The sequence below is a fragment of the Phacochoerus africanus genome, chromosome 4 (assembly GCF_016906955.1).
Source record: "Phacochoerus africanus isolate WHEZ1 chromosome 4, ROS_Pafr_v1, whole genome shotgun sequence".
Taxonomy (NCBI): domain Eukaryota; kingdom Metazoa; phylum Chordata; class Mammalia; order Artiodactyla; family Suidae; genus Phacochoerus; species Phacochoerus africanus.
In genome coordinates, this window is record NC_062547.1 from 130431284 (window position 1) to 130446385 (window position 15102).

The 15102-nt window shown below is 36.7% G+C and overlaps 1 protein-coding gene across 1 annotated transcript in view; it reads left to right on the plus strand.

Annotated features, from left to right (window-relative positions):
• PRRC1 (proline rich coiled-coil 1) overlaps positions 1-15102 on the plus strand; it is a 51952-nt gene that overhangs the window by 16856 nt on the left and 19994 nt on the right. The window contains exons 8-9 of the mRNA XM_047778544.1: positions 5117-5220; positions 13311-13413. Coding sequence (XP_047634500.1) covers positions 5117-5220; positions 13311-13413 — 207 coding nt within the window. The remainder of the gene's footprint in view (positions 1-5116; positions 5221-13310; positions 13414-15102) is intronic.

Below are 15102 nucleotides of genomic sequence, written 5' to 3' on the forward strand. Positions count from 1 at the left end.
TTCCTAGTCGGATTCGTTAACCACTGAGCCACGTCGGGAACTCCTCTTCATATTTTTTAAATCCACCCCAATCAGGCTCTCCCCCGTACCACTCCACGAGAATGCTCTCGAGGTCACTCATGTTCTCCATCTTGTTTGACCTTCCTCTGGCTTTGAGGCGCCTCTGTATTGCCTTTTACACTTGCCTTTGGGGGTGCCACACTTTTGGTTTTTTCCCTGCCTCATTACTTGCTCACTTGTCTGTGCTTCTTTTGTGGGCTCCTTTCCCCCCACCCTCCTGATGGTCTCCTTCCCTTCCTCAACATTGACTCTCTTGGTAATCTCATCCCGTCCCATAGCTTCAATATTAAAAGACCATCTGTGTGCTGACAATTTCAGGGTTTTGTCTCCAGCAAAGACACCTCCTAAACTAGATTTACATAAAAGTTGCCTTTCTGACACCTTTACCTGAACATCTCCAAAATGTCTTGTACTCAGCTGCTTTTCTTCCCCTCCGACCTGTCCCCCCCAGCTTTCTCCATCTGAGTTGATGACAGCTCTGTCCCTCGACTTTCTCAGGTGAAAAACCTTGGAGTCATCCTTGACTTCTGTCATTACCCATGTTCAGTTCATCAAGAACTCTTATTCTCTCTGTACCTTCAAAATATATCCAGCATCTGCTTGTCACTCTCACCATTGCTACCTCCCCGGGTGAAGCTATAAGAAGAGCTTGTGGTACCCTGATCCTTCTAGCTCTCCTTTTTTCTTTCCCATAGCACTCAACACCTTCTTCTTTTTTTTTTCCCTTCTGCCATTTTCCCCTTTTTAAAAAAATTATAGTTGATTTACAGTGTTGTGCCAATTTCTCCTGTACAGGAAAGTGACCCAGTCATAGATATATACGCATTCCTTTTCTTATATTCTATCAGAATCTTTCCTAAGAGATTGGATATTACCTTTCTATTACTCTTTTATTTTTTAATACCTTTTTTCCCACTAAAATTAGGATCTTCAAGCGCAGGGATCTTTGTTTACAGATCCAAATGCTTAGAATGGTGCGTTGTGTTCTTTAAAATGAGTATCTAGCAGTCTTACTGAGATATCTTGGTATACAGCTCTATATAACAAAATTCAAAATGCTAGGATATACTTTTAAAATCAATAATTTCCTCAGGTAAGCAGTCTAATACAGAAGACATTTTCATCACTCTGGGTTCTGTCTGGAATTTTGGTTTAGACACTTGTCAGCCTTATGAAAATAGAGATTTTTTCTCTTAACGGAACTCGATAGCCACCCACCTGTGGCTTACTTACCTTGATAGCCGCTTTACAACCAAACAGTGGTCTTCAGACGGGTGTGTAAGTACCTCTGGTGATATGCAAAGATTTTGCAAGGTTGAAGTAGATAGACCTGGTTAGTTTTAAGGAACTCTTCTTCTTCTTCTTTTTCCTCAGCTTCCATATTTATTTTCCCAAAATTTTCTGCTCGACCTCATGTTTGAATACGATTTTCTGCTTATAATGGAGGCAACATGCCATCTCCTTTCTAATCTTCTCTTCATAAGCTCTATCTCCTCCCATTAGAAAATAAAGACATAACGTCTCACCCATGAATCGTAACGAGTCACATTGCCCCAGAACATAAAATCCTCCCGAGTGTCCTTTGTCTTTTTATTTTTATTTTTTTTGTCCTTTCTAGGGCTGCACCCATGGCATATGGAGGTTCCCAGGCTGGGGTCTAATCTGAGCTGCAGCTGCCAGCCTACACCACAGCCACAGCCATAGGAGATCCGAGCCGTGTCTGCAACCTACACCACAGCTCACGGCAATGCCGAATCCTTAACCCACTGTACGAGGCCAGGAATCGAACCTGCAACCTAGTCTGACTTGTTAACTACTGAGCCACGAGGGGAACTCCCTGAATGTCCTTTGAGGAGACAATTCAAAATAATGAATGCACATGACATAATGACTTGGTAAAATCTTGCAAGTTGTGTGGTTTCAGTTTCTTCTCAAAAACTGAAAAAGGACCATGTAGAGTGGTCCACTGATAGGTCATTAATAATTTCTGACGATAGGTCACTACATGATTTTTGAATATAACTCAGAATTTCATGGTTTTAAAAACATGAATCTTAAATATTTTGTTAAATATCATTATACAGAAGATATTTAAAATAAGTAGATACCAGAATTGAAATGCTGATTTTTTTTTCTCCAGGAAAAACCTTATTTTATGGATATTATTAATAGTTCAACTGATGTTGTGATTTTGTTAGTATTCAACAGATTTGTTTTGGTATTGATTTTTGCCCTTCAAATTTAGACATGGGTTTCTTTTCCACAATTATTAATACAAGCTTAAAATTTCATTGAAATTGCCATATATTTTATATGTGTGTATGTGTGTGTGTGTGTGTGTGTATATATATATATATAATTGGAATCTTTAATTTTTTTCAACTGGGTTTTTTTTATTTTGTTTTGTCATTAGGGCCACACCTGTGGCATATGGTGGTTCCCAGGCTAGGGGTCTAATTGGAGCTGCAGCTGCCAGCCTATACCATAGCCCCAGCAACACCAGGTCCAAGCTGCGTCTACAACCTTCACCACAGCTCCCAGCAACGCTGGATCCTTAACCCACTGAGCAAGGCCAGGGATCGAACCCTCAACCTCTTGGTTTCCTAATCAGATTCGTTTCTGCTGCAACATGCAGTAACTCCTGGCTTTTTTTTTTTTTTGAAACAGTAGAGGGAGCTAATGAGAAGAAAAATGATGTAGAATTCTAGACTATTAAAATTTCAACCCAGATTTTTTTTTCTCCCCATCACATTTTACTTGAAGTGAATGACTTTTTTGAATTAAACTTAACTTTTCCTTTAAACATGAACTTGTTCAAGGAATTAAATCATCCATAATTAAAGTTAGGAAGTTTTTGAAACTTTTCCAATGGCAAATGTTAATTTTAATGAAAAGCCAATTATATTTATGACCATTGTTTTATAGCTTATATTCAACAAAAATATATTTAATATCTGCAGGAATTTATGAAGCATGGAATTTTGATTATATGAACCAAATTGCTTAGTTTAAGCTCTCAGGCCCTTCTGTATCATGCCTCAATTCTGAGATAATTACCTTGCTATGGTCTCTAAACTACTTTTGATCCCCAACACTGCTGAAAAATAAAATTAAAATCCCCTTCTCAAAACATTGGTAGGGGAGTACCCATCATGGCGCAGCCAGAAATGAATCCGACTAGCAACCATGAGATTGTGGGTTTGATCCCTGGCCTCGCTCAGTGGGTTAAGAATCCAGTTTTGTCATGAGCTGTGGTGTAGGTCACAGACACTGCTTAGATCTGGCATTGCTATGGCTGTGGTGTAGGCTGGCAGCTGCAGCTCTTGTTGGACCCCTAGCCTGGGAACCTCCATATGCCACAGGTGGAGCCCTAAAAAGCAAAAAACAAACAAACAAAATTGGTAAGGACTAATATTAAAGTGTCTGTATTTTTTGACTCCAAAAGATGCCACATTTAGTTAATGTTGTGGTGAGAGGAGGAGAGGTTGATTTAAACCCTCTTCATTTTCTCTTCTGGATTTTATAAATAAAAACAAGAATTCAACTTGTCTACCTCCTTGTCCTTTTAGAGGTGCTAATTAATTTCAATTAAATATTTTGTGAACCCTTTGAAGTAGCCCTTTGCTATAGGATAGTAAAAAATGAACAAACTTCTGTTTCCTGGAAGGATAAAATCTAGGGATATTTTGTTGTAACTGGGGAAAGCTTTAAAGAGTTGGGGATTACTTCTCTATATTAAAAATGTAGCTGTTCTGCCTCTTGGGAAGAATGCAATAGGCAGTTTTACATTCTCCAACACAGGGAATTAAGTTCATCTTATCTGTTGCATTTTCTTTCAAATTCATCATTGTCCTCCTGATTCAGTATTAAATTTGGTGATGCCATACTTACAGTATTTGGATTCTTAGCATTAGTTATACAGTCTTTCAGAAGCCCTTTTTTTTCCCCTTTCTTCAGTTTTTCACGTTGTTAATTCTTACTGAGTGCCTATTAGATAAGAGGGTATTATTTTATCTAGATACTAGAGATACCAGCGTAAGCAAAACTACAGTCCTGATTTTACTGTAGTTTAAATCGTATCTTTTTTCATCTTTCATATATAAGCTGATATCTTAAATTAGTTTATGTGTTCTCACACAGTTGTCACTTTTCCTTATTTCACTTATCTCTGAAATAAATTCAAGTGTTTCAGAAGTATCCTGGCTTTCTTAATTTTCATTTGAAGAACTGACCCCTAAATCTCATTCACTACCTAGCTCTCCTGTCCATGATAAAAATAGGTTTATTATCCATGGCTAGTTTTTTTCAGAAATAGTTTTATCTTGCTTTTTGAACTCATTCTCTTCATATCATTCATGATCACTTTTATGAAATGATTCAGATAAAAGTAGTGAATAGCAACCATGTCCTCATTAATCCAGCTTTCACTTTTCTACTGTAAGATATATATTTAATTCATGATTTTGAGTTATCTATGTAGCGTTCTCAGCACCTCAGTTTTGTTTCATAAATGGTAATAATTTTCCTGAATAAGCTTTGGTTTAATGTATACATTTGCAATAAAAAAAAATTGTCACTTGGGTGCATACTTTAAGGCTATACATATGAAAGGAATGAGAATAAAGAGGAAAAATCATATTTACTATTGATACTATCACCTACCTACAATACTCAAGAGAGAATCAACTGAAAAACTACTAGGACTGATGAAAGGTTTTTATTCAGTAAGATGAATCTTGCCAGATGGACATTAAAAAGCATGTAGTTTCCTTATATTAGTAATAACTAACAAGAACATGTATTATAAAAATTACCATTTCACAATAGTAACCAAAATAATAATGCATATAGGAATAATTTGGAAGATGGACTGCAAACTGTTAATACAGAGGGGAATACATTTGGAGTTTTTCACTTTTTACTCTATATTACTACATTGTTGGAATGTTTATGAATATATGTGTGTTTGTGTATAAATGTATGTAAGTGTTACTTATATAATTACTTAGTATATATAATTTGAAATGGTTTCTAACATAACACTTTTGCTCTTCAGGGCGCCCAGGAACGGATAGATAGTTTGCGTCGAACTGGAGTGATCCATGACAAACAGACTGCCGTGTCAGTAGAAAACTTCATTGCAGAGTTGCTTCCTGACAAGTAAGAGGATTTTTTTTTTAAAGTTATAATAGGTATACATTTTTAATTTTTTTTCTTATAAAGAGACCTTTCAAGACGAGATGCATTCTCTTAGCAATTTTCAAGTATACCAAAAGCACTACAGTGACTACAATCACCATGCTATACATTATATCCTCCTGGCTGACTCATAACTCCAAGTTTGTGCCTTTTAATTCTCTTCCTCTATTTTACCCACTTTCCCAGCCTTGCCTCTGCAACCACTAAGCTGTTTTTTGTACCTAAGAGTATGTTTTTTCCTCCTACATGTAAGATCATACAGCACTTACCTTCTTCTGTCTGACTGACTTCACCTAGCATAATGCCCTCAGGGTCTATCCATGTTGTTGAAAGTGGCAAGGTTTTCCTTTCTTTTAATGGAATAATATTCCATTGTGTGTATATGTATGTATGTATACAGGAACATGTGTATGTGTGGTATATATATATGTATGTTGTGCCAATTTCTGCTGTACAGAAAAGTGACCCAGTCATACATACATACATATATTCTTTTATTATCGTTCATCATATTGTTCCAAGAGACTGGATATAGTTGCCTGTGCTATACAGTGGGACCTCGTTGCTTATCCATTCTAAATGTAATAGTTTGCATCTACTAAACCCAAACTCCCAGTTCATCCACTCCCTCTCCCCTCCCCCTTGACAACCACAAGTCTGTTCTCTGTGAGTCTTTCTGTTTTGTAGATAGGTTCATTTGTGCCATATTTTAGATTCTGTATATCAGTGATATCATATGATATTTATCTTTATTTCTGACTTACATCACTTAGTATGAGAATCTCCAGTTGCATGCATGGCATTGTTTTGTTCTTTCTTTATAGCTGAGTAGTATTCCTTTGTGTTTATATACCACATCTTAATCATTCATGTGTCAAGGACATTTAGGTTGTTTCCATGTCTCGGCTATTGTGAATAATGCTGCTGTGAACATACAGGTGCATGAATCTTTTAGAATTATAGTTTTTTTCTGGATATATACCTAAGAGTGGGATTGCTAGATCATATGATAGTTCTGTATTTAGTTTTTTGAGAAACCTCCATTCTGTTTTCTGTAGTGATTGTACCAATTTACATTCCCACCAACAGTGTAGGAAGGTACTCCCATTTCTCCACATCCTCTCCAGTGTTTATTTGTAGACTTATTCATAATGACCATTCTGACAGTGTGAAGTGGTACCTCATTGTAGTTTTGATTTGCATTTCTCTTAATTAGTGACATTGAGCCTTTTTTCATGTGCGAAATATCTATCTAGGTTTTCTCCCTTTTTTTAAATTGGATTGTTTGTTTTTTTTTGTGGTGGTTTATATATTTTGGCAGTTAAGCCCTTGTCAGTTGCATCATTTGCAACTATTTTCTCCCATTCTGTAGGTTGTCTTTTTGTTTTTCTTACGATTTCCTTTGCTATGCAAAAGCTTATAATTTTGATAAGGTCCCATTGATTTACTTTCGTTTTTATTTCTATTGCCTTGGGAAACTGACCTAAGAAAACATTTGTATGGTTTATGTCAGATAATGTTTTGCCTATGTTCTCTTCCAAAAGTTTTGTAGTGTCATGTTTTATGTTTAATTAAATCTTTAAGTCATTTTGAATTTATTTTTGTGCATGGTATGAAGGTGTGTTTTAGTTTCATTGATTTACATGCAGCTGTCCAGTTTTCCCAGCACCACCTGTTGAAGAGATTATCTTTTTCCCATCTTACAGTCTTGCCTCCTTGGTGAAATATTGACTCTAGGTGTCTGGGTTTATTCTCAGCTATTTTTATTTTTCCATTTTTTTGTCTTTTTAGGGCTGCCCCTGTGGCATATGTAAGTTCCCAGGCTAGGGATCTAATTGGAGCTGCAGCTGCCGGCCTGTGCCACAGCCACAGCAATGCCAGATCTGAGTCATGTCTGCAGCCTATACCACAGTTCATGGCAAGGCCAGATCCTTAGGCCATTGAGAAGGGCCTGGGATTGAACCTGTGTCCTCATTGATACTATTTGGGTTCATTACCACTGAGCCACAACAGGAACTCATGGGCTCTCTATTCTGTTCCATTGGTCTCTACGTCTATTTTTCTATCAGTACCACACATGTTGATTACTATAGCTTTGTAATACTGTCTGAAGTCTTAGAGAGTTGTTTCCTGCTTGATTTTTTGGTCATCAGGATTGCTTTGGCAATTTTGGGTCTTTTATGGGTTCCATATAAATTTTTGGATTGTTTGTTCTAGTTCTGTGAAAAATGTCATGGGTAATTTGATAGGGATTGCAATGAATCTGTAGATTACTTTGGGTAGTAGGCCATTTTAAGGATGTTAAATTCTTCCAATCCAGGAACATGGAATTTCTTTCCATTTCTTGATTAATGTTTTCTAGTTCTCAGCATATAAGTCTTTCACCTCCTTGGTCAGGTTTATTCCTAGGTATTTTATTTTTGGGGGTGTGATTTTAAAAGGTATTTTTTTAATGTTCCTTTTCTAATATTTCTTGTTAGTAAAGAGAAGTGCAACCCATTTCTGAATGTTAATCTTGTATCCTGCTACATTACTGAATTCATTGATCAGTTCAAGTAGTGTTTGCATGGAGTCCTTTGGGTTTTTCTTTCTGTATCATGTCATCTGCATGTAGAATAGTTTTATGTCCTCTCTTTGCGGATTTGAATACATTTTATTTCTTTTGTTTGGCTGAGTGCTGTGGCTAGGACTTCCAATACTATGTTGAATAAAAGTGATGAGAGTGGGCAGCCTTGTCTTGTTCCAGATTTTAGCAGGAAGGCTTTCAGGTTTTCTCTGTTGAGTATTATATAGGCTGTGGTCATTTTTTTAATCCTGAACAAACCTAGGTTGCTTCTATGTCTTGGCTGTTGGAAATAATGTTGCAGTGAACATGGGGATGCTTATACATTTTTGAGTAAGTGTTTTCATTTCCTTAGGATGAATATTCAGAAGTGAAATTTCTGGATCATGTGGTAGTTCAATTTGTGGAACTCCTATACTGTTTTTCATTGTGGCTGTACAAAGTTACATTCCCTCCAGCAGTACCCAAGAGTTCCTTTTCTCCACATCTTTGCCAACACTTGTTTCTCATTTTTTTTTATAATAAACATTCTAACAATGTGAGGTATTATCTAATTATGGTTTTGATGTGCATTGCCCAGGAGGATTAGTGATGTTGTGTACCTGTTAGTTACCTGTATATCTTCTTTGGAAAAGGAGGCTATTTAGATCTTGGCCTATTTTTTTACTGGATTGTTAAGTTTTGCTAATGAATTGTATCAGTTCTTATATGTTTTGGATATTAACCCCTTATCAGATATATATATATATGCTTCTGCCGTTTGGTAGGTTGCCTTTTCATTTTGTTGATGGTTTACATTGCAGTGCAGAAGCTTTCAGTTTGATGTAAGTCCCACTTGTTTGTGATTTTGTTTCCTTTGCTTTTGTTGTGAAATCCAAAAAATGGTTGCCACAGCTGCTGTCAAGGAGCTTATTCCCTGTGTTTTCTTTTAGGAGGTATATGTTTATAGGAATTTATGTACTTCCTCTAGGTTGTCCAGTTTGTTGGTATATAACTATCACTTAGAGGTTTATTATGTTTCTCTTGGGAGCAAAATATAATTGCTCACACTGAATATCTAGTAAAAAATGTATCCTATTTTAGAACCAGAGAGAAAATAATTAACCAGAAATTATGTTCTGGTCTAGCTGTATCATCTAACTAGCTATGTGACCTGGATAGGTCAGCTCCCATTTCTACTCTTGTTTCTCCTTTTCAGTTATAAAATGGACAGTGTAATACCTGCATCCTAAGATTATGTTAGTAATCACCTCACTGATAACAGTGGCTTGGATATTGGCCTCCAGTAACAGACACAATTATTTACAAATTTGTTCAGGGTAATGGGAGGTATTGCTAGCAAGAGGGCCTGGAGGCAGTCCACCAGCTCTGAGTCCTATTGAGCACTGCCTCTCATCTATTTAGTTCGAGAAAAACCTCCAGCAATGTAATTCATCATTGTTTTTGAGGAATTGTTCTTTAAGTAGATAGCTTTTTAATTGGAGAGTTTTTTAATATGCTGAATTGATTTATATTGAAATAACTTCCCAGCTGTTGCAACCTACCTTCTTTCTATTTAAGTTGTAGTTTTGTCGTTTTTATTATTGTATGACACTGCTTAGTACTTGGTAGCTACCAAACATGTACTCCATGCAAAAAATGTACCCCAAATTTGAGGGGACTTCCGTGCCAACTGAGAGAAAAATACATACAGATGAATAGTTTTAAATGATTGTATGAACGTGTAAATTTTCACCAATGGGAAGTGTTATGTACATTTTCAGTGAAAGTAACTTGATGTGAAGAAAATGTCAGATAAAGTCCATGCATGATTGGGACTTGAAGGGAATGTTGAAGAGGAGGTAAAATATGTGGGAAAGAATGGGTAGGGCATTCCTTCATTCTGTGTGGAGGAAAAGTTTTAAGATGATTAAGATGTGTCTTGGGGCCAGTGATTATTTCACCTTGGCTGACATTGTTGGATAGGAAATCAAATAGTTTGAGGGACAGACCAAAGAGGTGTGAAGGCTAGATTGGGAAGTGTGAACTTTCTGTGTAAGCACCAAGTAACCATCCAGTGATCATTATTTCATTTTCTCCCTCTGTTAGCCTTTTAATATTCATGTAAGGGTTACTCTAGAGATTCTATTGTGCCCTTTATGATGTGTTACATTTAATCATGACTTTTGATAATGTTGGAATTAATTTTAATACCATTTACCCCCTTTATTTTTTGCAGTATTGTTAAGTGTCTTACTTGTTATGTATTTTAAACTCCTCCATATTATTAGCATTGTGCTGTATAGTCTGTTCACTTAAGTTTATTCTCTGGATTCTTTCTGCATTTTTGGTTTTCCTGTCTAGGATCATTTTCCTTTTGCCTGAAGAACATCCTTTGGTGGAAGATTCTAGCCAGGAATTGTTTTTGTCTTTTAAGCACCTCTGTTTTTGCAGAGTGTTTTTTCCTGGATGTAGAAGTCCGGGCTAGCAGATCTTTTCTTTCGCACTTTAAAGATGCCACTGTATTGTTTTCTGGCTTCCATCATTTCTATTAAATCAGCTTTCCAGCTTGTTTCTGTGAAGAGAATGTGTTGTAGCTCTGCTGGCTTGTAGGATTTTCCTGTCATTTTTGCAGTTTTACGGTGGTGTGTTTGCTTGCTTTTGTATTGAAGTTTTTGTGGATTTCTGAGCTGGATTTATGTCTTTCATCAGTTTTGGAAAATTCTTGTCCATTACATCTTCAGAATTAGCTTCTTGCTCATTTTCTTTCTCATTTCTTCTGCGTCTCTAAGGACATACTTGTTCATCCTCTGACCATGCGTCACATTTCTCATTTTGTCAGTCCCTCCTTTTCCCTCCTTCCTCACTCTGGTTTTCCTCTGTTCTTTACATAGAGTATTTTGGGTTTACCTGTCTTCTGCTCTGTACCTTATATGCTGATTTGTTCATTTTTAAAGTAGATTTAATGATTTAATTATCTTCACCTCTTTTCTTGAGTATATAATTATTTTAAAACCCTTGTCTACTAAATCCATTGTGTGGGTTTCTTTGAGCCTTTTTGTGTGTGTGTGCTTTTAGAGCTGCACATAGCTGCTGCCCATACCACAACCACAGCAACATCAGATCCAAGCCTCATCTGTGATCCACACCACAGCTCATAGCAATGCCAGATCCTTAACCCACTGAGTGAGGCCAGGGATAGAACCTGTGTCCTCATGGATGCTAGTCAGCTTCGTTTCCACTGAACCACAGCAGGAACTCCTGAGCTTCCTTTTGATGTGATGATATGCTGCTGTCTCTCTGAAAGCCTGGCAGTATTTGAAAGCACGGTGTTGATTAGAAGAAATTTGGGAGTTTTTAGGTCACCTTGAGAAGGTTCGCTCTTTTCCTCCAATAAACAGAGTAGTGAGGTGTGTGGAAGGGATGGTATGGAGTGCTGCAGTCACAGCCTGAGCTGAGTCAAGGCTAGGTCACGCTTGGGGTCAGCTGAGGGTCTTCAGCGCACCTTTGAAAGATTGTCTTTGTCCTTGAGGTTATGCCAGTTTGCCCTCCTTTCTTCTGCACCTCTTGGATGCCTTTCGATTTGACTCGTATACTCACCCAGCTTTTCACTGGGAGCACTGATCAGCCATCAACTGCTCCATCATACCTAGACGTGGTATTTTTCTCCCAAATACCTTTTGTTTGGAAGAGTAGCACATTAGCGAGATTAGGAGTAGTAAATAGTAGTAGGAAGTCTGTTGATAGTTTCCAGTATGGATTGAGGAGGAGAGAAAGATTCTAACAGTAAGGTACAGAAGGGGGGATAGAGGAAGGACATGAGGACAGACAGGAAACTCAGGATCCAAAACACTTACTAGTTCCTGCTTCAGCTATTTCTCTGTGGTGTTCCAGTGGGGGGGAAATGCACAGAAGATAGTTAGGGAAATGCATGTCTGTAACTAGGTAGGAAAGAACTAATTCAGGAAGAGTAAGTCACCCAGAAGGAAAAATCCCAGATATGTTAGCCCCTTAGAGTATACAGACCCAGTATAGACTTAGCTCTCTGAGAAAAAGTACCATGTTGGTAATTTGAAAAAATATCTGTGTAAGCATGAGCTGTCCTTACAATAAGATAAACCAACAAGCTTAAAAATCTTGGTTATTTGAGAAATGGGTTAAAATATCCTTCTGTAAAGTGACTAGGAGGTGGTCTCTCTTTGGTAAAATACAAATTGGCTTACCTATATTAGGGGCATTTTAATTTTTTTCCTGCTACACTTAAATCTAAATGTCTTGGAACCATCATTCTTAAGTCCAGGTGGCCTCCATGTAGGACTTGTCAAGACCATCTTATTTCACCAGCCACATGGAGAGGGTGAGGAGGAGGAGAGAGATCCTCAGTGACTGTCCTGGGCAGTGACCAGCAAAGACCACCGCCTTTCCTCCTGTTGGGTGTGGAGTGGAGTCAGGTTAAAGGGCAGGAGGGAGACGAACTAGAAGTTTCTTCAGCCGATTGCAGTTTAGATTCAAGTTGAGGGGAGTGGGAGAGCCAGGTTGACACGAAGTGTGACAGTAGTTTAGAGAGCAGCTAAATATAAAATTCCTCTCATATGTGATCACTGGTGTTATAGGGGAGGTAGCTTTTCAGGAAGTTCATGCCTAAGTACCTAGTCACTACTGTTACTCTGTGCCACCTGCAAAACATACAAATCTTATGAAGTACAATATTGATCCATACACCAAATACCAAATAAGTGAGGTTCTTAATTTGAAGCAAAGTTTTATGATATGAATACTATAGGCATAAACTGCCATTTTAACACTCACCCACGTTCTGTAAACTCTATATATTGTTTTCTTGGGGGTTTTTTTGAATATGTAAATACGATTTTCCTAATTCTAGGGTATTTCATCATACTTTAATATTTTCTTGCTCAGTATTGTCTTATTTAATTTCATAATTTCAGAGCATCTCCTGGCTTCCTTTTTCTGGTTAGTTAAATTGCTGGTAACATTACAGATTCTTGACTTCATGAAGCAGTTTTCAACAATTTAGATGTGTGATTGGAAGAATTTATCAGGAATGAGGAGAGGGCTTGTTATTTCCTGAATAAGCTTATTTTTTAATTAGCTATTAACTTTGCAATTTATATATATAACTCATAGAGATGGTAATAAAAAATTTCCCACATTTTACCCAGTGACAGTTTAAATTACATATAAGCTATTTGCATTTTCAAATGAGTACATTTATCTATTGCATATTCGAGTACCCCCATTCCCATTCTTCTCAAATCTTAGCGATAAAAGGAGCTTTCCAATGATCTTTTCCAATTATTTTATCTTTGTTTTTCCTTTTTTTTTCTGTCCTCATAGAATTAAGTTGGATTGTCCTCTTGAAAATTTTAATGTAATGTTTTCCTAATCAATCTGCTACTGTTTCATCTGACTGATAGTACTTTGTCTTGTCACTATAACTTACTTATCCAGCACATACCCAGTTTGAAACTCATACATTCTGTTGCAGATGGTTTGACATTGGCTGTCTGATAGTTGAAGACCCTGTGCATGGCATTCATCTAGAAGCATTTACACAAGCCACACCAGTACCTTTGGAATTTGTACAACAGGTTAGAGTTATCCTTTTCTTTTTCATTATGCTCCAGAAAACTTGCAATATTGTTTTCAAAATAAGGTTTTTCTTTGGAACTATGATTTATTTTTGATTTTGCTTCACTCGTTTGCTTTTCAGTTTTCTATTCCTTCTGTGTTGTTTTAGTACTGCCCTAGTATTTTCCAATAATCTTTGGAAATGTCATCCATTACATAGTTAATCACTCTTTTCTTCATTGTTGTGTTTTTATGATTTGTGTTCGCCACCCTAAGATCATAAAAAAATTTACCTGTTCCAGTTTTTTATGTTCACCTTCCATTTACTATCCCCTTTATCTCACAATTTATTTTCCCTTGTTACTCCATTCCTTTTTCTTTGCCCTCATCTTCCTCTTTAGTTTGTTAATCTTTAAAAATATGAAGAAATCCGTTTAGAAGTTAAAAAACTGTGGATGAAAGGTATATCTTTTTGGTTTGTTGAAAAATGTTTACCTATCCACATAGTTTCTAGAAGAATGTAAGCATAAATGTATAATGATTTTCAGTCCTTCTATAATTGTGTTACTTTTGAATCCTTTCTTGAACAAAATATAATGTGTTTATTTCCATTAGAATCTTAAATGGTATTTTGCTGAATGTCATTTCACAACTCTTTTAGTATAATTTGAAACTTCAGATACTTGACAATTTGATGAAGCCACTGGGTTCTCCTCCAAGAGAATGTATGTATGACATATGCACTCACATATAAATTTGGCTTAGGGGTTTATAGAACCTGTAATCAACCTGTGGCCTTCTTAGGGGTTTAGAGTTTAGAGGGGAGTAAGAATTGAATTGATGGTTGGAATTTTTAAGTTTTATTTAACCTTTTACTTACACCATAATTTTTAGCTTAATTTCTTTTCAGAAGTTTCAGAAAACATTTCTATACATGATAAACTGACTTGAGTGTAAAGGTAATTAAGAGATTATAAGCAAATACTATGCATACTGTTATACCAATATTTTAGAAAAATTGCATAAAACAGTAGATTTTTCTAGGAAAATATTCTTATAATGGCAGTTTATAACCATTAGGGTGAACCATATGAAATGGCTCCTTGATGTCAAAAACAGTCAAATCTGTCAGTTTCATATGAAAATGTCTCCAGGGTGAGGGCACTTGGGTTTGCAGGTTTCTATTCTATCTTGTCAGATTACAAAGCAGCAATGAAAATTGAGTGTTCAATCGCATTTACCATTGTATGAAAAAGAGTAAAATCCATAGGAATATACCTACCTAAGGAGGCAAAAAACCTGTACTCTCTCTGAAAGCTGTAAGGTACTGATGAAGAAATGAAGGCAACACAAATAGATGGAAAGACAAACCATGTTCTTGCATAGGAAGAACCAATATTGTCAAAATGACCATACTGCCCAAGGCAGTCTACAGATTCACTGCAATCCCTATCAAATTACATTGGCAGTCTTTCACAGAACTAGAACAAGTAATTTTAAAAACTATGGAAACACAGAACACCCTGAATAGCCAAAACAACTGTGAGAAAGAAGAATAAAGCTGGAGGAATCATGCTCAACTTAATTCAGACTGTACTATGACGCTACAATAATCAAAACAGTAAGGTATCAAAAAAGACACACAGATCAACAGAACAAGACAAAAAGCCCAGAAGTAGACCCACAGGCTTGTGGTGAATAAATCTACA